Raw genomic sequence first — 22,837 nt, forward strand, 5'->3', positions numbered from 1 at the left:
AGACTATATATATTAATATATTTACCTCAGACTATAGATGTTATTATATCATTTACCTCAGACTATATATGTTATTATTATATTTACCTCAGACTATAGATTTTATTATTATATTTACCTCAGACTATAGATGTTATTATATTATTTACCTCAGACTATAGATGTTATTAATATATTTACCTCAGACTATAGATGTTATTAATATATTTACCTCAGACTATAGATGTTATTAATATATTTACCTCAGACTATAGATGTTATTAATATATTTACCTCAGACTATATATGTTATTAATATATTTACCTCAGACTATAGATGTTATTATTATATTTACCTCAGACTATAGATGTTATTATATTATTTACCTCAGACTATAGATGTTATTATATTATTTACCTCAGACTATAGATGTTATTATATTATTTACCTCCGACTATAGATTTTATTATTATATTTACCTCAGACTATAGATTTTATTATTATATTTACCTCAGACTATATATATATTATGTTTATATTTACTTCAGAAGCCTAAGAATTTTACTCTTATATAAAGGGTGCGTTCGTAAATTCGCTCTGAGAACGCCAGAGCACACACTGGGTTCAAGGTCATTAAGCGTCCAGGTCATGTGATGTTGTGTGTCAGGCGGACGGGGAGGAGCTGCTGAGCGTGGTGAAGGAGGTGAATGCGGCCCAGGGGGGCGGGGCCAAGGTGGAGGAGGTGGACGAGGAGCTGATCAAGAAGCTGGCGTACGTTGCCGCGGGCGACCTGGCGCCCATCAACGCCTTCATCGGCGGCCTCGCCGCACAGGAAGTGATGAAGGTAAAGGAGCGTCCTGTCTTCCTGTCGGACAGAACTACGGCCCGGTGTTGTCATGGAGATGGTCACCATGGAGAGAGAGTCACACTGCTGCTTATTCGGTTGTTAAGTCTGACGTCAAACGTGACGTTTAGTAATTTCCGGTTCCAAATAAAAAATTCCCAGTACCAGTGTACTAAAGCGGTAGAATGACAGTTCAATCGTTTTTTAGACTGGGATCTATTCAAACAACAAGGGACGCAGCACACAGAAAAGGGACACAGCACACAGGAAAGCGCTATACAAATATAATGAATTATTATTATTACTGCGGCATTTCGAAGAGACCGTTGGACCCGGAAACACGTCACGACTTAACAACCGAATACTGTTGTGTGTCTGTTAACAGAGTAGACTATCTGCAAAGGAAAGTTGAATATTCTGACAGGTCAACAGGATGGTGCTGGCCACACGGTTGTCTCAACTAGCCATTGAACGTGGCGTTGTTTATTTGACAAACACACTGCTGCTCTCACTGAGGTGCAGGTCAAGGTAAAGGAGAGTGAAGAACATCACTCTACCAGTCTCATACCCCATGTAGTGACATCACAATCCTACCTCATCACACAGCCCAACAGCGCCTCCTAATGGACACACAAACAGTATGATACACAGTAATACATGGAGTCATACAAGTCATATAATATACATATCTTTATATCAGGGTTCCCATGCTGGTCATAAAAAGCCTTAAAGTCTGAAATACGGCAATCCAATTTATAAGGCCTAAATAAGGCTCAGACTCTCTGTCTCTCTTTCTGTCTCTTCTTTCTCTCTTTCTCTCTCTCTCTCTCTCTCTCTCTCTCTCGGCATTTAACAGCATGTGTGTTAATGCCCTCTTCCCTGGTCATGCAGTGTTGTGACAGTGTCTGTAACAGTGTCTCTCTGGGGTCATGGGGGTTAGACGGGTTGGGGTCAAAGGTTAAATGAAGTGTCAGAGTGTAGTGCCTAGCCAACAGGTTCAAGGTCTCATTATAACATCACTTCACCCCTCCTTTCCACTCCAATCCCCTCCATCCCTCTCTCCCTCCCACCACCCCTCTCTCCCTCTCCCCCTCCATCCCTACCTCCCTACTCTCGCTCCCTCTCTCCCTACCCTCCATCCCTTCGCTCTCTCCCCCCCTCCTCCCTTCCACCACCCCTCCCTCCCTCCCCCAGGCCTGTACAGGGAAGTTCATGCCCATCATGCAGTGGCTGTACTTTGATGCTCTGGAGTGTCTGGCTGAGGAGGAGGATGGAGTGCTGCTGACTGAGGAGGACTGTGCCCCTGTAAGTACACACACACACACACACACATATTCAGTGAAGCACAGATGCTGTCACACAAACACATTCTGTACACTCAAAATGTGTTTAACCTGAACTATTTAAGGAATCTCTCCCTCTCTCCCTCCCTTCTCCTCTCTCTCTCCCTCCCTTCTCCCCCCTCCCTTCTCTCAGAGGAACTGTAGGTATGATGGACAGATTGCAGTGTTTGGCTCCAAGCTGCAGGATGAGTTGGCCAAGCAGCGCTACTTCCTGGTAGGTAGTCACGCACGAATACGCACGCTCTCACACACCATCACACACACACACACACACTCACACTCACTGACTGACTGGTTGACTGACTGGCTCGACTGACTGGTTGACTGGCTAGCTGACTGACTGGTTGACTGGCTAGCTGGCTGACCAACTAGTGACTGGTTGACTGACTGTTTTATGGTGGCTCTGTTTTTCATCTGTGGCTCAGTTGGTAGAGCGTGGCGCTAACAGCGCTTAGGTTGTGGGTTCGGTTCCCGCTGGGACAGTATGTACTGAAGTATGCATGTGCTCTGTACTGCAATGTGTTGCTCTGGATAAAAGCACCGGCTAAACATCTTATCTATTAAGTGTCTCTTTAGCCCCCAAACTCTCTTAGTCTGGCTGCTGTCAGAAAGTAAATAATAAAGAACTTGAACTTCGGATGCTATTGTTATTGTTATTGTTATTATTATAATTATAGTTGTTGATGTTGTTGTTGCCAGGTGGGCGCGGTGGCCATTATTAATGTTGCTGTTGTTGCCAGGTGGAGGCGGGGGGCATTATTAATGTTGTTGTTGTTGCCAGGTGGGCGCGCGGGCCATTGTTAATGTTGTTGTTGTTGCCAGGTGGGCGCGGGGGCCATCTTATGATGATGTTGTTGTTAATGTTGTTGTTGCCAGGTGGGCGCGGAGGCCATTGTTAATGTTGTTGTTGTTGCCAGGTGGGCATGGGGGCCATCTTATGATGATGTTGTTGTTAATGTTGTTGTTGCCAGGTGGGCGCGGAGGCCATTGTTAATGTTGTTGTTGTTGCCAGGTGGGCATGGGGGCCATCTTATGATGATGTTGTTGTTAATGTTGTTGTTGTTGTTGCCGCCAGGTGGGCGCGGGGGCCATCGGCTGTGAGCTGATGAAGAACTTTGCCATGATGGGTCTGGCCAGCGGGGAGGGGGAGCTGATCGTGACGGACATGGACACCATAGAGAAGTCCAACCTCAACCGCCAGTTCCTGTTCCGCCCCTGGGACGTCACGGTCAGTACAGACTGTCTGGGGGAGGGGGGGGGAGGGGAGAGGGAGGGAGGGGATGGAGAGAGGTGATGGAGAGAGAGAGAGGGGGAGGGAGGGGATGGAGAGAGGGAGGGGATGGAGAGGGAGGGAGGTGTGTGGTCGTGTGTGAGAGAACAGATATTGAAAAGCCAGATGTTTACTGTGTTTGTGCCTGTCTGTGTGTGTCCGTCCGTGTGTGTGTGTGTGCCTGTGTATGTGCCTGCCCGTGTGTGTGTGTGTGTGTGTGTGAGAGCAGAAGATGAAGAGTGAGACGGCGGCGGCGGCGGTGAAGCAGATGAACCCGTCCATGAGGATCACCGGCCACCAGAACCGCGTGGGCCCCGACACGGAGCGCGTCTACGACGACGACTTCTTCGAGAGCCTCCACGGCGTGGCCAACGCCCTGGACAACGTGGACGCCCGTAAGACAGGCCCCCAAGACACGCCCCCTCAGCAATAACCACATAACCAATAACCATCTGCCATCGTTTACCTCAGACGAGGGTCACTCATCACTGTGTCTGCTGCTCTGAACACTGTGTTACATGGACTGATCTCTCTCTCTTTCTGTTTGTGTCTGTCTCTGTCTCTCTCTCTCTCTCTCTCTCTCTCTCTCTCTCTCTTTCTCTCTGTCTGATTCTGTCACCTTGTCTCTGTCTCTCCTTGTCTCTGTCTCTCTCTCTCTCTCTCTCTCTCTCTTTCTCTCTGTCTGATTCTGTCACCTTGTCTCTGTCTCTCCTTGTCTCTGTCTCTCTCTCTCTCTGTCTCTCTCTCTGTCTCTGTCTCTCTGTCTCTGTCTCTCTCTCTGTCTCTCTCTGTCTCTCTCTCTGTCTCTCTCTGTCTCTCCCTCTCTCTCTCTCTCTCTCTCTCTCTGTCTCTCTCTCTGTGTGTGTGTGTGTGTGTGTGTGTGTGTGTGTGTGTGTGTGTGTGTGTGTGTGTGTGTGCAGGCATGTACATGGACCGGAGGTGTGTGTACTACCGTAAGCCGTTGTTGGAGTCGGGGACGCTGGGCACCAAGGGCAACGTGCAGGTGGTGATCCCCTTCCTAACGGAGTCCTACAGCTCCAGCCAGGACCCCCCCGAGAAGTCCATCCCCATCTGCACCCTCAAGAACTTCCCCAACGCCATCGAACACACACTCCAGGTAGGAGATACACACACACACATACAGTATATATATATATTTATACAACAGTTAGTTCCGACCAAGTAATTTGATTGGACAAGAGGCATTCCATGAGTGCTGATATACAGTATAACAGCACTGGGACTTTTAACTATATGTATCACTGCACCGCACAGATGTTCTACTACTGTAAATGACCGTTAATTAGACTACATGTTTGTGTTCAGGTTACTAGGCAACAGTCCATTTGAAATTCATTTGCGGAACTATTTTTTGTTTATTTTTATGATTAAATAAACAAACAAAGCATAATCTGTTGTCGCTTATTACTGTTAACTAATAAATCGCGCTGTAGAACTGTTGTATAAAAGCAATATCACACTTGAGGTCGTGCTGTTATACTGAATATCAGCACGGCTGTGATCGTCTTCGGTACTCGGCCTGCGGCCTCGTACCTAGGACCGAATCACAGCCGTGCTGATATTCAGTATAACACACTCCGTGTGATATTGCTTAAATATACTGTATTGACCCGAATATAAGACAGGGTTTTTTCCCCAGAAAAAAGTCGCATCGTCTTATATTCGCGCCCTAGACTTTTACACTATTCAATCAATATTAATTCACAACAACGTATGGCGCCAAAAGACTGTTCCCCACGCGAGCCACCGTGCGTCTCCCGCTCCCTCTCACACACACCCCAGTGACAGGTGCCTGGAGAGATGGACAGACACTCGAACCAGCTCGAACAAAGTGGCTCTAAAGTTGGCCACGTTAATAAACAGCAGAGGCGGAGTTACGATGCCAACTTTAAGATCATGGTGATCAATGAAGCAGAGGCTTCAAATAACTGTAGAGCAGCAAAAAGATACAATGTTACAGAGTGTAACGTTAGAAGATGGCGAGGCCAAAAAGATCGGCTGAAAAATGCTCATAGCCAGAGAAAAGCATATCGTGGTCCGCAAAGCGGCCGCTTCCAGGAGGTTGACAGGAGGGTGTCAATACGTCATTGAAAAACGTAATGAATGTATGCCGATTACCAGAGCTGTCATTCAGCTCAAAGCCATGGAAATTAAATTATCTTCTTTCTATATATATATATAGATATAAAAAGGTCTCATCTCAGGGGGGTCGTCTTATATTCGGGTCAATACAGTATATATACACACTCCAGGTAGGAGATACACACACAAATATATATACAGTATATACACACACTCCAGGTACCACACACACACACACACTCCAGGTAGGACACACCACACACACATATACATACACTGATACGACACACACATACTATACACACGTACATACGTACGTACACACACCCTGCAGTCTAACCTGGTGTGTCTCTCTCAGTGGGCTCGCGACGAGTTCGAGGGTCTCTTCAAACAGCCGTCAGAGAACGCCATGCAGTACCTCACGTGAGTCCCCAGGGAACACCCCACCCATGACTGTCTCTCTCTCTGTCTCTCTCTCTGTCTGTCTCTCTCTCTGTCTCTGTCTGTCTCTCTGTCTCTATCTCTCTGTCTCTCTCTCTCTCTCTTTGTCTCTCTTTCTGTCTGTCTCTCTCTGTCTCTGTCTGTCTCTCTCTCTCTGTCTCTCTTTCTGTCTGTCTCTGTCTCTCTCTTTCTGTCTGTCTCTCTCTCTCTGTCTCTCTCTGTGTCTGTCTCTTTCTCTGTGTCTGTCTCTCTCTGTCTCTCTCTCTGTCTCTCTCTCTCTCTCTGTCTCTCTCTGTCTCTGTTTCTCTCTCTGTTTCTCTCTCTGTCTCTCTCTCTGTGTCTGTCTGTCTGTCTCTCTGTGTCTGTCTCTGTGTCTCTCTCTGTCTCTCTCCCTCCTTCTCCTTACTTTCCTGTCTGTCTTCCCGGTGTCTGTCCAATACAATGAAAAATATGTGTGGGACTGCCCCACTCAGAAAAATTAAAAAGTTGTTGTTGTTGACGCGTCCCAGAGACGCCAAGTTCCTGGAGCGCACCCTGAAGCTGCCGGGCGCCCAGCCCCTGGAGGTGCTGGAGGCCGTGTACAAGAGCCTGGTCACCGACTGTCCCCACAGCTGGGCCGACTGTGTCACCTGGTCCAGAACACACTGGCAGGCCCAGTACAGCAACAACATCAAACAGCTGCTGCACAACTTCCCCTCAGACCAGGTACACACACACACACACACACACACACACACACACACACACACCTTCCCCTCAGACCAGGTACACACACACACACCTTCCCCTCAGACCAGGTACACACACACACACACATACACACACACACCTTCCCCTCAGACCAGGTACACACACACACACACACCTTCCCCTCAGACCAGGTACACACACACACACACACACACATACACACACACACCTTCCCCTCAGACCAGGTACACACACACACACACACACCTTCCCCTCAGACCAGGTACACACACACACACACACACACACACACCTTCCCCTCAGACCAGGTACACACACACATACACACACACCTTCCCCTCAGACCAGGTACACACACACACATTTTAATCATTTATTTCTGTCCACATAGAAACAAGTATACAAGGACACAAATACTGAAGGCACAGATGGGATGCATTCACAAACAGACATGGACAATGTCTTTCACATACAACAGGACAAGACTCACGGGTACAAGTAACACCGTCTCCGCCATATTTGGCGGCTGCCAATAATCGCAGAGACAGAGCAATACTTGCTGAGCCTTTTTGCTTCTCCCTTGGACATTCCCAGTAGACGTAGTCCTCTGACAACCAATCTGTGCACATGTCCAAGACTGCCAAATATAAAGACTAATAGCGTACACCTATAGCCTAGCTCTGAGATGGTGTCTACAAGCTGCTGGTATTTCATGACCTTAGTCATGAAGGCTTCCTCTAGGCTTATATCAAAGGTGCACGCTACCTCTAATACAGACACCTCTCTGGACTCTTCATTAACAACAACAACATCTGGTGTGTTAGCAGACAACTGTGAAAAGTGATATTGGTCATTACAGAAATTGAACATGGATGCATTGACACAAGCATGTGTATACATTTTCACTGTAGCTGGGAAGTGGAGTGATATGTCCTTTACTATTAGGCTCACAATTCTGTCATGACGTGCTATATACATGCCTTTGTAAACATAACAGCCATTCAAGATATGTGAAAGTGTTTCTGTAACCTGTTCTGTGGTGTGGTGCAAACAATGAGGAACCTGAGTGGAGGGAAACCAAATAGAGAGGTTGAGTCTGGTAGGAAGGACTTGTAATCTGGCCTTGGTTGTGAATATGACAATGTCCTCATCGAGTGCAGTGTTTTTTAGAAAAGAATGGGAAACAGAGTGATCAGCTGTGGGAAGACATGCCAGTTTTCCCTGGAGTTTCAGACCAGTCCAGTGTTGTTGTTGTTGATGTTGATGAAGGTCCATGAGAGACCGTCTGGCCCCTCTAGATGTTAGCTGGTGGCTCTGTCCAGCAAAGGAGGCTGTTGCCCTGACCTGTGTGAGAGGGTCAGATATACAGTTCTCTGAGACCCGAACAGTCTCAGAGTCAGACCGCACCCACTCCAGGGACACCCCGGCTCGGACACAGAGGTCACACACACACACACACACACACACACACACACACACACCTTCCCCTCAGACCAGGTACACACACACACCTTCCCCTCAGACCAGGTACACACGTACCTCTCACACACACTGTCACACACAGTGGCTCTCTCACACACCAACAGTGTTTTCCTCTCGTGTCTCTCAGCTCACCAGCTCTGGCGCCCCCTTCTGGTCTGGTCCAAAGAGATGCCCTCACCCCCTAGAGTTCAGCACCAGCAACGTGAGTCCTCCTCTCCCTCCCTCCCCCCCCTCCCGCTGACGATGACCCTGTTCCTAGAGCAGAAAAATACCAAATTCCAACAATCGACTGACAAGTTGATGGCATGGCAAATAACACCATCTTCTTCCCTCCCTCCCTCCCTCCCCTCCCCAGGACTTGCACATGGACTATGTCCTGGCGGGGGCCAACCTGTTCGCGCAGTCCTACGGGCTGCCTGGCAGCACGGACCGCGCCGCCCTGGCCAAGCTGCTCAGCGACATCGCCGTGCCCACCTTCGTGCCCCGCTCCGGGGTCAAGATCCACGTCTCCGACCAGGAGCTGCAGAGCGCCCACGCCTCCGTCGGTAAGACCAGAGGTCAAGGGTCACGTCATATCTAACACACCCAGGTTTAGATGTTAGGTCAAATGTCATATCATATCTAACACACCCAGGTTTAGATGTTAGGTCAAAGGTCATATCATATCTAACACACTCAGGTCAGATGTTAGGTCAAAGGTCATATCATATCTAACACACCTAGGTCAGATGTTAGGTCAAAGGTCATATACAGGGGAATTTTCAGCAAAAAAATTAAATAAATCACATGCTATTTGTTTACATCGTAATTTAAAGAGTCATCTTCAGCAAAGAGACAGTTCCACCTACCAATGGTATCACATTGCTCAAGCCAACCAACGACTTCTAGCCAATCTGAGGCAGAGTAGTGGGGCGGGCCTTAAGAAGTTTGAATGAGTGTAATGTTAGCTTGTAGAGACGTTCGCTTTTAGCAGCCCGCTATCTCGCTAACTTTAGTAAGAGTCTATTAAAATGGAAGCCAAGTTTCTTAAACCTGGCGAAGACACAGCTATACTAGAACGAGGAGTAAGGAATAAATGGCGCTGGGCATGGATAGAGGAGAGTAGCAGGGTTTTTCCTGCATAGAGAACTATGAGGCGGCCGCCTCCGTCATAGGCCTCCAGCTCTCGACAAAACTCTGACGGTCGTATTTTCTACGGTGCAGTTTCATTTTTAACTGCAATTGCGGCATTGCGCCGACGTGGTGGCGGGGGCGCTGTTTCACAAATAAGTTAGCTTTCGTTTTTGCTAGCGAAACAGCTGATAGTTGATGTTGACTGCTCAAGGAGAATACATATTTGAAAGTGCAGAATGCCGGAGAGCCTTATATTGCATTATATTACATTATATTTTGAATGGTCATCTGGTGCCTGAATATTGTTTTTTCCTTTACATATATAATGAAATTTCCACCATAAATTGATGGAGAAAGGGCACAAATTGGTGCATATCAATTCACCAGAATGCAAGAAATTACCGTATTTTCCGGACTATAAGTCGCACCCGAGTATAAGTCGCAGCAGGCCAAAAATGGGCCATGAAGAGGAAAAAACCACATATAAGTCGCACTGGACTATAAGTCGCATGGTTCAAGGGAACGGGCTTGGCGGAATCAGCGGGGAAAGAAGACCCTGCTGAGCTTGACTCTAGTCTGGCACTGTGAAGAGACGAGAGGATTTGTAAGCCCAGGAAGGACATAATTCACGTTGAAACTTCTTCTGAAAGGTTAAGGAATACTTGTATTATCGAGTGTAAAGTCCGCTAGCTAGCGCGGGGCTAACAACATGGCGTCGCGGAGGAAAAATGAAACGTTGAACAGCCTCTAAAAGGTAATAAATGACTTTAATATCGTTTCTAACGTCCATAACATTGTGTATAAGGTCCATAACATCATGTTTAATGTCCACATTGTCGTGTTTAATGTCCACATTGTCGAGTATAATGGCTATTCTATCGCGTATGAAGCGCTACCGGAAGTAGCAAAATGCTACTCGCGGGTACAACATTGCAACGTTAAACAGCCTCTGGAAGGAATAAATGACTTTAATATCGTTTCTAACGTCCATAACATTGTGTATAAGGTCCATAACATCATGTTTAATGTCCACATTGTCGTGTTTAATGTCCACATTGTCGAGTATAATGGCTATTCTATCGCGTATGAAGCGCTACCGGAAGTAGCAAAATGCTACTCGCGGGTACAACATTGCAACGTTAAACAGCCTCTGGAAGGAATAAATGACTTTAATATCGTTTCTAACGTCCATAACATTGTGTATAAGGTCCATAACATCATGTTTAATGTCCACATTGTCGTGTTTAATGTCCACATTGTCAAGTATAATGGCTATTCTATCGTGTATGAGGCGCTAGCGGAAGTTACTCCTTGGTTCATGTCAGTCAGAGATTACCGTATGTCAGTTCATGTCAGTCAGAGATTATGAATTATTGATATATAAGTCGCACCTGACTATAAGTCGCAGGACCAGCCAAAGTATGAAAAAAACCGCGACTTATAGTCCGGAAAATACGGTAAGTGTTTGATGCTCGTTTAAGGACCCCCAGACAGCCCTGCTTCATGGGTCCCCCCCGATGTCAAACACCACTGGTTTTGTCCGAGCGAACTGACCGTTCGTGCATTTACGAACGTACCCGTAATTACACTGCTGACAGCTGATTAATACAAAAGACGCTGACAGCTGATGCGTTCGTTTCCAGGACATCACAAGAGGAGCAACATATCACAAAAAAGCGATCGTATATTTTAGTTTGTAAACGTTAAGACGAACACATCGCAATGCTAACCTCAGAATGGCACTAGGGATAAAATCCACAACAACACTTAACAGTAATACATTTATGTAATATACTGTGATGAACCTGCGAGGGGAGGGGACATTCGTAGCTGATTTCTCTAGGTTAGATTATTGGTAAGCGACAGAGAACTTTCCGGACTGGTTTATTACAATACGATCGCTTTTTTGAGATAGGTTGTTCCTGCTGTGATGTTCTGGTATGGTGGTATGGTATTAGCACTCATTTTAACTAAATTAAATAAGCTGTATTGAAAGGAAGCGAACGCATAAGCGCAGAGGGTAGTGTGTATACGCGGGGAGTGAGTATTTGGCACGACAGGCTTACGTCACTGGCGGGGACATGGACTGAGTATCAAAACTAAAATAAGAAATGTTCTCTCGCTTATAGCCAACAATTACAATGAGCCCACATGTCACTCAAGCATAGCCTACAAGGAAAACACTCATAGAAGTTGGGCATTGAAAGTTGGCTTGTGCTAGCATTAGCTATGGTGCATTCATGGTCAACATGACGTTACAGATGGGATGAACTGGGTTTCTTTCTATCGTAGCCTAGCATAGTATTGCAATTTCTGCACCAGTGTTTCCCCTACCATTGCCTTGGGGGGGCGGGCCGCCCTCCCAACGGAACCCCCCGCCCCCCCAAGAAAGAGGAATTATTACGGACGTAGACACCAAACATCTGACAAGCAGGCTAAAATATCCGCGTTTTTTAAACGCACCCAACCCAAATCTGGCGAGTGGCAAGCCCATAGGCTCGTTGGGAACGTTAGTCCGCCGTAGTCTCGCATAGCCAGACCTATCTCCACACTTCGCGCTGTGCCAGCGCTGGAGAATAATACAAGATTTTGCGCAAGTGTGCACGCGAGACGCGAGAGTTTTTGCCGGCTGTGATGTCTGCAGATTGAAAGTAAGCAAGTTGAAACGTTAGCAAATATAATTGCTGAGTGTTCTGACAGAGAAAGTTGGTTAAAATTGGTCGTTATTATCGTGACTAGAAAGTGTCTGACTATAGTTCCATAGTGTAAATAGTACGGGTGGAACGCATGTGTACCGCGGATCAATTGCAAAATGTAACCAAGTAATAATATTACTTAATATTAGTTAATATCCCTTGTAAATCACAATGTAGAGTTGCCATGAAAAGATAGACGCGACAGTTGCGTGCTTTGTTTTACTCTAAAGCGCAATGATAGGTTGATAATGAAAGAAAAAAATCCAGAACAAGGCTGCGTTCATAAATTTGCTCTGGAATCTGATCAGCATTCATGGAACGCCTCTTGTCCAATCAAATTACTTGGTCCCTTTATGACGTCGGACCCAGTGTGCTCTCCGGCGCTCTCAGACCAAATTTAGGAACGCAGTCCAAGTGTTTCATGGCGAGTAGAGTAGTGCTGCTAATGTTGGCGACAGAGAAGAACTCGAAATGCCTCCCTCGTCATTTAAATCTCATGTATGGGAGCACTTTGGCTTTTCTGTCAATTATAACAATGACGGACAAAGTGTGGTCGATAAAAAAGTGACTGTGTTTAAGCGTTGTGCAACGAGAAAGTCGTACGAGCATGGCCACACATTTGCCGTGACATCACCCTGGTGTGTTGACGGGAGGCACGAAAAAGGCAGCTTGACAACTTCTGATAATGTAGCCAATGTTTTCATACCATGTTTAAAGTAAGGTTTCACTTTATTATTTAGTTAAAAGTGGCATAAAACATGTTTATTTGTCTGTTTTAAAGAGCCCAGTGATTCACTGCTGCAACCAGGTGCCTCCTCCCTCTCTCCTACTGCATCATTTAAGTTGAATGTGTGTTTCTGTTTAATATGTAGCCTAATGTTTGAGTGTAGAATATGTTATGTATGTATATATATATATACACACACACATATATTAGTTAGGGATGCTCCGATCTGGATTTTTGGGGCCGATACCGATCACCGATTTGTTTCCTCAAGATCTACCGATACCGATACCGATTTTTTTTTAAATACATAACTGACTGGATAGCCTAAATATTTTTAGCTTTTTAGACAAAAGTTTTGATCCATTAGGCACCAAGCAAACGCAGACCCATTTTTATGGCATAGTAAAGGTCTGGCCTATCACCCAGTTAGGGCCTGAAGCCCAAGTCAGTCGATATGGCTGTATAAAAGACATCATAAACGTGGCCTTCATGGTTTACATACTGTTACGTCCTCCTATGTTTTCTGTTCAGTTATCTGTCTTCCCCAGGAAAAAAAAAAAAAAGATCGGTTTTTGCGATCGGCCATTTTTGCCGATCACCGATCGAGTCATTTGGAGTGAAATCGGCCGATTTAAATCGGTGGCCGATAAATCGGAGCATCCCTAATATTAGTAGTGGTGGTCTAGTGGATAGTGAGTTGGACTTGTGATCGGAAGGTTGTGAGTTCAAATCCCGCCTGAAACCACACCACTACTAGTGTGCCCTTGAGTCAGGCACTTAGCCCTCAGTTACTCCAGGGGGAATGTCCCTGTAATTCGTAATTGTAAGTCGCTTTGGATTAAAAGCGTCTGCTAAATGGCAAAATTAAAATTAATTATTACATATATATATACCAGTTTTGACATCTTGAATGTTGTTGGGTTTCACACAGTAAAAGTGGTGTTTTTACAGAATTCGAGGAAAAAGCTTTTGCTTTTGATTTTTATGTTTTGTGTTGATCCGAAAAATGATCCGATCCGTGACTCAAAAACCGTGACACGATCTGATCCGTGAGTTAGGTGATCCGTTACACCCCTAGTAAATAGTGTCAAAGAACTAGCAAGCTAGCTAGCTCAGAGGTGATGAGGTGAGCTAGTCCCCTTGCACACTTGCCAGCTAAAGAGCTAACTGGAGGCACTTTATTATTTTACTTAAAGTAGATATACTATCTTTCTTATTCTGCTAGAGTTGGGCTTCATGGTAATACCATAATGGCATATTTACAGTACATGGACAGTTGATTGAAGCATTGGAAATGTCAGTTTTTTATAGTTGGACATACGATTTTTTTTCAGGTGAGAGAGTAAAGTCAAAATGACATTATCTGACTGGATTGCCCACAGCAGATTATAGATACTCTGGCTGTTTTGTTTACCTTTTGGTTGACAGCAAAGGGGAGAGAGGAGGATAGAGAGGGAGAGAAGGAGAGAGAGCAGGATGGTGTCGGCAAACCAGAGAGATAGAGCAAGAACCAGGTGAGAAAGTGGACAGGTAGTCAAGACCACATAAGTAAGTAGCCTTGAGAACCGATGGTTCTGGAGCCTATCTCCTGTTTCCGTAGCGTGAGGCGGCTTAATGTACAAGTACACCCCTGGACATGACGCTGGTATGAGGCAGGGTCTTACCCCCTGGGGGGGGTCCATGCCACGGTCCATGCCACCCCCCCAAGGCAGCAAACCTAGGGGAAACACTGTGCACTGTACATGAACTGTCAAGATTCTTCTACAATGCAGCTTACCCAGACACATTGGAAACTATCAAAAGCTCTCCCTTTGCTAGCTGAGTTTTTAGGTTCTCCATCTTCTTGATGACACTCTCACTTTTATTTTTTTGGGCGCTGCGCTACATGTGTCTGCGTCACAGAGCCCGGCCACGTTCAGAGCGCTCAGAGATGGGTGCTCTGACTGAAAAGACGGTTTGTCCGAGCGAACTGACCGTTCCAGCATTTACGAATGTGCCCGTAATAACACTGCTGACAGCTGTTTTTCATGAGAAAAATACTTTATGCGTGAACGCCCCCCCAAGAACACCTCAACGCCCCCCTTTAAAAAATATTTGTTCCAGTGCCCCCCGATGTTGTCTGAACGCCCCCTGCCCCTGTTGAGAAACGATGATTTAAAGTATTAATGCATTTTAACATTGAGACATATATTTTGTATTGACTATAAAATAGTATTAATGCATTTAAACATTGAGACAAGAAGCTGTCTTCTGTACCCGCTCTCCCAATATCTCAAACTGTGACCCCCCTCCCCAAGAAAAAGTTTCAGGCACAGGATTTTTTCCTACTTTAAGCCCTGCATATATTTTAGATGTGATTAGCAGTATCTTCCAATTTGTAGACAATAAGGCATTAGGCATGATTAAATAAAAAATGTTAGTTGTTCTAGGTGTGTTCAGGGTTAGTTCAGGGTTAGTTCAGGGTTAGTTCAGGGTTAGTCAGGGTTGTTCAGGGTTAGTCAGGGTTAGTCAGGGTTAGTTAAAGTTAGTCAGGGTTAGTCCAGGGGTGACTGTTGATGTTTGAACATAATTCACAGCAGACCTCTGTCATGTCAAACACCTGAACCCTGGTTCTGCCATCAATCACAACTGTGTGTGTGTGTGTGTGTGTGTGTGTGTGTGTGTGTGTGTGTGTGTGTGTGTGTGTGTGTGTGTGTCAGGGTTTCCGTTAACCGGTAATTACTGGTCTTTGTCCGATAAAATCTGTTGAAGTCCGACATTTTTAAACCTCTTCGGTCATAATGTCCGGTGAAAATAATTCCCTTTAAGCACAATTTGAATACAATTTGCTCAAATTAATTTGTCACATATTCTGATTCCTTCTACATTAAAAAAGACGAATATATAGCAGTGTTTCCCCTACCATTGCCTTGGGGGGGCGGGCCGCCCTCCCAACGGAACCCCCCGCCCCCCCAAGAAAGAGCAATTATTACGGACGTAGACACCAAACATCTGACAAGCAGGCTAAAATATGTGCGTTTTTTAAACGCACCCAACCCGAATCTGGCGAGTTGCAAGCCCATAGGCTCGTTGGTAACGTTAGTCCACCGTAGTCTCGCATAGCCAGACCTATCTCCACACTTCGCGCTGTGCCAGCGCTGGAGAATAATACAAGATTTTGCGCAAGCGTGCACGCGAGACGCGAGAGTTTTTGCCGGCTGTGATGTCTGCAGATTGAAAGTAAGCAAGTTGAAACGTTAGCAAATATAATTGCTGAGTGTTCTAACAGAGAAAGTTGTTTAAAATTGGTCGTTATTATTGTGACTAGAAAGTGTCTGACTATAGTTCCATAGTGTAAATAATAGTGTCAAAGAACTAGCAAGCTAGCTCAGAGGTGATGAGATGAGCTAGTCTCCTTGCACACTTGCCAGCTAAAGAGCTAACTGGATGCACTTTATTATTTTACTTAAAGTAGATATACTATCTTTCTTATTCTGCTAGTGTTGGGCTTCATGGTAATATCATAATGGCATATTTACAGTACATGGACACATTGGACAGTTGATTGAAGCATTGGAAATGTCCGTTTTTTATAGTTGGACATACGAACAAGACAAGAAGACAAGAACCAGGTGAGAAAGTGGACAGGTAGTCAAGACCATATAAGTAAGTAGCCTTGAGAACCGATGGTTCTGGAGCCTAATGGCCCATAGGGCAGGAGCCTATCTCCTGTTTCCGTAGCGTGAGGCGGCTTAATGTACAAGTACACCCCTGGACATGACGCTGGTATGAGGCAGGGTCTAACCCCCTGGGGGGGGGGGGGGGGGGGGGTCCATGCCACGGTCCATGCCACCCCCCCAAGGCAGCAAACCTAGGGGAAACACTGTATAGGCTATATGTTTTCTTTTATTATTAATGTGTAGACTAGCCTACGCGATGACAAACAGCGGCAGGGTTGCCAGATGGGATTGACAATTTACAGCCTAACTAGTCCGCTAAATAACCGCTAAACCCAGTAGCCCATTCGGCGGTAACCCCCCCCCCATCTGGCAACCCTGTTTCTCAACGGCGCGAGTAGTTTAGTCAGTTAATTGAGTTTGATCTAGTCTAAATAAAACCACTGCAGTGACCGGAGTCAAGGTTATTGTTCTGCGTGTTTTGGATGTGCTAGACTAGAGCACAGTGAATGACCACCGAGGGCCGTGAGATGCGGCTAGTAAAGGACGCTAGCCATCTCAACCCCGTTCATTGATTGAGCCTGCCGTGCCCGTTCCAGCCCTGAGTCGGGAGATTCAGAGTATAACATCCCCACCATTAGATTAGGATTGATTAGATTAGGTTGACAACACCACACTACATTTGAGTTTAGGGATATCAATGTTATATATTTGTGTATGTTTTATCTTTATGTATTAAATGTTATAATTGTTCCACATTTGAGACCTGTCTTCCCCCCACTCAGTTATTCAGTCGGTGTCCATCATTTTAGTTCAATTTAGTCTATCTATAGTGTTAGAGTTTAATTTGTGCCACTAAATTGAAATAGTCCACGGGTGTGTATCCCCCCGATACATCCTCCCCATTCTCATACTCCCGAGTCCGAGTAAGTATGATTTGACAGGCAGCTAGACTTAATGCCTTCCCAATCAGCGAGACGTGGTTATAGAAATTACGTTGTTTTATTGATAAAAAGGGTAAAACTGGAAAGAGAATATAGAAAACTTACATTACTGTCGTGAAACTATTTAACACACTTCAGTTAACGTAATGTGGAGTCCGTTCATTGATCGATGCAGTCTGTTCAGTTCCCAGTGTGGCGCGTGTTCAGCGCTGGACATATGTGACACAGCCCAATGAAAAGGGCTACCTGTAGGCGAAATCATTTTTCAGTTTTTTACATGTGCTTAAACTACAGATTGTAAGCTTTCAAATGATGCATCATACATTGAAATCGGAAACAAATTGAAGACGACATGAGTATTTGAAAGTTGCTACACCGGAAATCACTAAGCACAGAAAATCCCCATCAAAGATAATGAATCCCCATCAAACAACAAGAAACGAAGTCATTGTGTTATAGATTACACTTATTTAATGAACGTAAAACTGTTCGGAAAAATAACGAGTGGGTACTTCACATCTTCGAGTTGAATGTTAGCTAAAAAAACGAAAATCTGAAAAAATTATAATAATAACTTTAAAGACGAATTTGACGTCTTTCTCATTTCCGAGAGGTGTCCAGAAACACCAGGAGCAGTCACATATGGCATAGCGCGCATGCGAATCATGAAAGCCTATATATTATTATATTTATTAATAGCTCGCATCTAATCGTATCGGATGAGAAATAGACATTAAACGGCATATATAGGCTACACAACAGAAATCACCGCGACAAACAGCTATATTATATTTTAATATGATGACCGGAATATCTCACGTTTGTCCGGTAAATTGAAATCTTCCCGGACACGATGACCGGCGCCAATTTTTTCTAACGGAAACCCTGGTGTGTGTGTGTGTGTGTAGACGACAACAGACTGGAGGAGCTGAAGACCATCCTGCCAGGCCCGGAAGCTTCCTCCCGGTTCAAACTCACCGCCATCGACTTTGAAAAGGTACGTCTGTCCCTCCACACACTCACACCTAACCCCCCCCCCCCACACACACACACACACACACACTCACACCTAACCCCCTCCCCCCCCCCCCCCCCCCCCCCCCCCCCCCCACACACACACTCACCTAACCCCCCCCCCACACACACACACACACACACTCACCTAACCCCCACCTACACACACACCTAAACCCCCCCCCCCCACACACACACACACACTCACCTAACCCCCCCCCCCACACACACACACTCACCTAACCCCCCCCCCACACACACACTCACCTAACCCCCACCTACACACACACCTAAACCCCCCCCCCCCACACACACACATCTTCCTCTCCCTGCATTGTGTTTTCTATGGTTTCTTCATCCTCCTCCTGGTAGACCACACAGCCTCTGGTGGTGTGTAGCTGTAGCCTTGTTCAGTGTGAGGGTGTGTGTGTAGCTGTAGCCTTGTTCAGTGCGAGTGTGTGCGTGTGTGTAGCTGTCCAGTTGTGCTGCTGTGTTCAGTGTGTGCGTGTGTACTGTGTGTTCCAGGACGATGACTCTAACTTCCACATGGACTTCATCGTGGCCGCGTCCAACTCGAGGGCAGAGAACTACGACATTCCTCCCGCCGACCGGCACAAGGTGGGTCACCTCTGGAACCCTGGGAAAATAATTATTATTATTAATAATAAAATCTATAGTCTGAGGTAAATAATATAATAAAATCTATAGTCTGAGGTAAATAATATAATAAAATCTATAGTCTGAGGTAAATATAATCAAATATATAGTCTGAGGTAAATATAATAACATCTATAGTCTGAGGTAAATAATATAATAAAATCTATAGTCTGAGGTAAATATAATAATATAAACCCCTCAAAAAACGTTCGGAAACGTTATTTCGGTCGATTATTCCTCCCCTTTAATAATACCAATTGGTATTGTATTTTATATCGTTGGAAAGCCTGATTAGTCGCCTTTACAACGAGGTACAACTTGTAAGGATCATGCATTCGTGGAATGAGCAACACAGCTAAACGTGTGGGTAGCGGCCAAAAAATATTTGCCAAAATCCCCTATATTCTTCTGCTGGTATTCACTCTCGTTTTGATTTGCTTGGTGGATTGGATGATTGCACTCTCCCACAGTAATAAGGAAAAAACAACACATATTGGCAATTTTTACACTTTATTCATTTGACACTGTCAGGGACCTCAGTAGCGTGTGGAAGATCCATACGCAGTCACAACAGCTTCTCACCTCCTCCTCATGCTGGTCATTCCTCAACCAGGATTTGCCGCAAGTCAGCCAACATGGTTGCGTTGGTCACTCTGGCACGTACAGCACGCCCAAGCTGATCCCACAAGTCTTCAATTGGGTTGAGGTCTGGATTCACGGCAAGCCATTCCATCCTCTCCACTCCCAAATTCTAGAGGTTCTCTGTGATGATCCTGGCTCTGTGGGGGCGAGCGTTGTTATCCTGGAGGATGGAGTTAGGTCCCAGATTCTGGAGATATGGGATCGCCACTGGCCCCAGAATATCATTCCTGTCAATTAGGTGCCATTCAGGTGCACACCTGTGACTGACATACACCTGCCAGCACTTGAAGCTCAAAACGAGAGTGAATACCAACAGTAATAATAATAATATGTATACACCTCGTTCCAAATTATTATGCAAATTATATTTTTCTCAGATTTTCCTAAATAGTCGATGCAAATGACAATCAGTATAATTTTCAAGTCATCAACCGTTAGAGTATAATTCAAATTTTATTGAACAAACCTCCCAATGATAACAGTATTTTTTTTTTTAAATAAAAAACTCAAAATGCACTGTTCCAAATGATTATGCACAACAGAGTTTCAAAACATTTATAGGTTGTAAAGAACTAAAAATGGTAATTTGATGAGGTCTGAGGTAGGGATGCACCGAACATTCGGCCACCGAATGTATTCGGCCGAATATCGCAAAATAAAGCACATTCGGTATTCGGCCGAATGTGTGAAAACACCGAATGTATTACCACCGAATAGTGGCCGTGTTTTGATGACGCAATACAATTAAATATAACTCTCAACAGGCGCGCGGCGCGAGGCGACGCGCTTTCAAAACTGGCTGCGTTCGTAAATTCACTCAGGAAATCCGATCAGCACTCGTGGAATGCCTCTCGTCCAATCAAATGACTCGGTTTCTCTATGACGTCGGGCCCAGTGTGCGCTCCAGCGCTCTCAGAGCGACTTTACGAACGCAACCTTACACTCATCTAGCTAGTTAGCTTAGCAGTCGTAGCGGAAGAAGCAGAGTTGTTGCCTTGTTGAAAACATATTCAGACTCCCAGCTGTTCTACACGAGTTTATGACATGCAGCTGTATCATGCGGTGGTTTCTATGCAAACCAGAGACTATAAAAACTAAAGATATTCATTCTGAAATAACATGAACTATTATCCTTACACTCAGGTGGACTCAATTCAACTTGTTGAATGACTTGTTGAAGACATTTAGCATTTGACCTAATTTTAAGAGTGACAAAGGGTCTGAATACTTATGTACATGAGGTATTTCTGTATTTACATTTTAATACATTTGCAAACATTAAAAAACGTTTTTACTTAGATTATGGGGTACTGTGTGTGGATTGATGGCAAATCTATTCAAAAATGTGAAAAAAGTGAAGGGGTCTAAATACTTTCTGAAGCCTATGTAGAGACAAATCATGAATATCATTAACTTGAACCCTGGAAAGCAGTAGAGATTAAATCCCACGATAATTAGTTATAATAAGTTATATATAAAAGTTCTTTTTTTTCAATCTCAATTTCTTTCTTTGAGAAGCATGAATAAAAAGCAAAATGTATTTAGTTTATGCAATGATCAAATTAAAAACTGCCGATACACATTCGGTATTCGGCCAAGTGTTTCCTTAAATTCGGCCTCGGCCAAGAATTTTCATTTCGGTGCATCCCTAGTCTGAGGTAAATATAATAATAAATATAATAATAAAATATATAGTCTGTGGTAAATATAATAATATATATAGTCTGAGGTAAATATAATAATAAAATATATAGTCTGAGGTAAATATAATAATAGAAACATTGTATTCAGTTTCGAGAGATCGGTGCTTGTGGTACAGGGTGTTAACGCAGCCCTGTGTGTGTGTGTGTGTGTGTGTGTGTGTGTGTGTGTGTGTATATGTGTGTGTGTGTGTCGCCCAGAGCAAGCTGATAGCTGGGAAGATCATCCCTGCCATCGCCACCACCACAGCAGCAGTGGTGGGCCTGGTGTGTCTGGAGCTCATCAAGATCGTCCAGGGACACAAGAAGCTTGAGTCCTTCAAGAACGGCTTCATGAACCTCGCCCTGCCTTTCTTCGCCTACTCTGAACCCATCGCTGCCCCCAGCCACAAGGTACTGGCACGTGTGTGTGTGTGTGTGTGTGTGTGTGTGTATGTGTATGTGTGTGTGTGTGTGTGTGTGTGTGTGTGTGTGTGTGTGTGTGAGAGCAGGATTTCACCATTGATGTTGTAACAAAGGCTCTTATGGCCTGGAGTTCCCCTCTCCATCTGCTGCTGACTGACAGATCTCTCTCCCTCCCTCCCTTCCCCCCTCCCTCTCTCTCTAACCTCCCCCCCCCCCAGTACTATGAGATAGACTGGACGCTGTGGGACCGTTTTGAGGTGAAGGGCCTTCAGGCCAGCGGAGAGGAGATGACACTCAGACAGTTCCTCGACTACTTCAAGGTACGTGTCTGTGTGTGTGTACAGGTGCATCTAAAAACTAGACAGGTACAATTCCTGTGGAAATTGTGAAGTGTGCTTGCCCCCCCCCGGGCCACTCCACTGCATCCCCCGGCGAAGACCGCGTTTCTCTAGCTCACCCAGTGGCCGAGCTAACTAGCACTAGCGCTAGCTAACTCCCCTGCACCCCCTGGCGAAGACCGCGTGTCTTTACCTCACTCAGAGGCCGAGCTGTGGCGTTTTGAATATTGCCCCATTCATTGTCTATGGGATTTTCTGCAAGCACACTAAAAATGTAATATTGTGGAAAAGTTTAATTTTACAATTAAATGAATTACAATTAAAATATTTTCTGTAATTTAATTCAAAAAGTGAGACTTTCATATATTCTAGATTCATTACACATAGAGTGAAATATGTCATGCCTTTTTTGTTTGAATGTTGATGATTACGGCTTACAGCTCTTTTTTTTATGACTGTGTGTGACTGAGTATTGCTGTCGTTTTAAGCCTAGATGCGGTCTTCCCTTCCTCTCTCCTGCATAACATCTCCTCCCCTCTCTCTCCCCCCCCTCCCCTCTCTCCCCCCCCCCCCCTCCCCTCTCTCTCCCCCCCCCTCCCCTCTCTCTCCCCCCCCTCCCCTCTCTCTCCCCCCCCCCCTCCCCTCTCTCCCCCCCTCCCAGAATGAGCATAAGCTGGAGATCACCATGCTGTCCCAGGGCGTCTCTATGCTCTACTCCTTCTTCATGCCGGCCGCCAAGCTCAAAGAGAGGCTGGAGCTGCCGTGAGTCTC

The 22,837-nt window shown here is 45.3% G+C and overlaps 1 protein-coding gene across 3 annotated transcripts in view; it reads left to right on the forward strand.

Moving 5' to 3' along the window:
• The window catches only part of uba1 (ubiquitin-like modifier activating enzyme 1), a 48,174-nt gene that overhangs the window by 24,021 nt on the left and 1,316 nt on the right, over nt 1-22,837 (forward strand). For all 3 annotated transcript variants that reach the window (XM_080526797.1, XM_080526798.1, XM_080526799.1), the window contains 15 exons: nt 648-824; nt 2,019-2,129; nt 2,301-2,381; nt 3,243-3,395; nt 3,667-3,832; nt 4,358-4,554; nt 5,899-5,963; nt 6,491-6,686; nt 8,302-8,376; nt 8,530-8,719; nt 18,219-18,307; nt 18,850-18,942; nt 21,525-21,716; nt 21,947-22,048; nt 22,728-22,828. In XM_080526797.1, coding sequence (XP_080382923.1) covers nt 648-824; nt 2,019-2,129; nt 2,301-2,381; nt 3,243-3,395; nt 3,667-3,832; nt 4,358-4,554; nt 5,899-5,963; nt 6,491-6,686; nt 8,302-8,376; nt 8,530-8,719; nt 18,219-18,307; nt 18,850-18,942; nt 21,525-21,716; nt 21,947-22,048; nt 22,728-22,828 — 1,988 coding nt within the window. The remainder of the gene's footprint in view (nt 1-647; nt 825-2,018; nt 2,130-2,300; nt 2,382-3,242; nt 3,396-3,666; nt 3,833-4,357; nt 4,555-5,898; nt 5,964-6,490; nt 6,687-8,301; nt 8,377-8,529; nt 8,720-18,218; nt 18,308-18,849; nt 18,943-21,524; nt 21,717-21,946; nt 22,049-22,727; nt 22,829-22,837) is intronic.

The sequence above is a fragment of the Nansenia antarctica genome, assembly GCF_963989245.1.
Source record: "Nansenia antarctica genome assembly, chromosome: 3".
NCBI lineage: Eukaryota > Metazoa > Chordata > Actinopteri > Argentiniformes > Microstomatidae > Nansenia > Nansenia antarctica.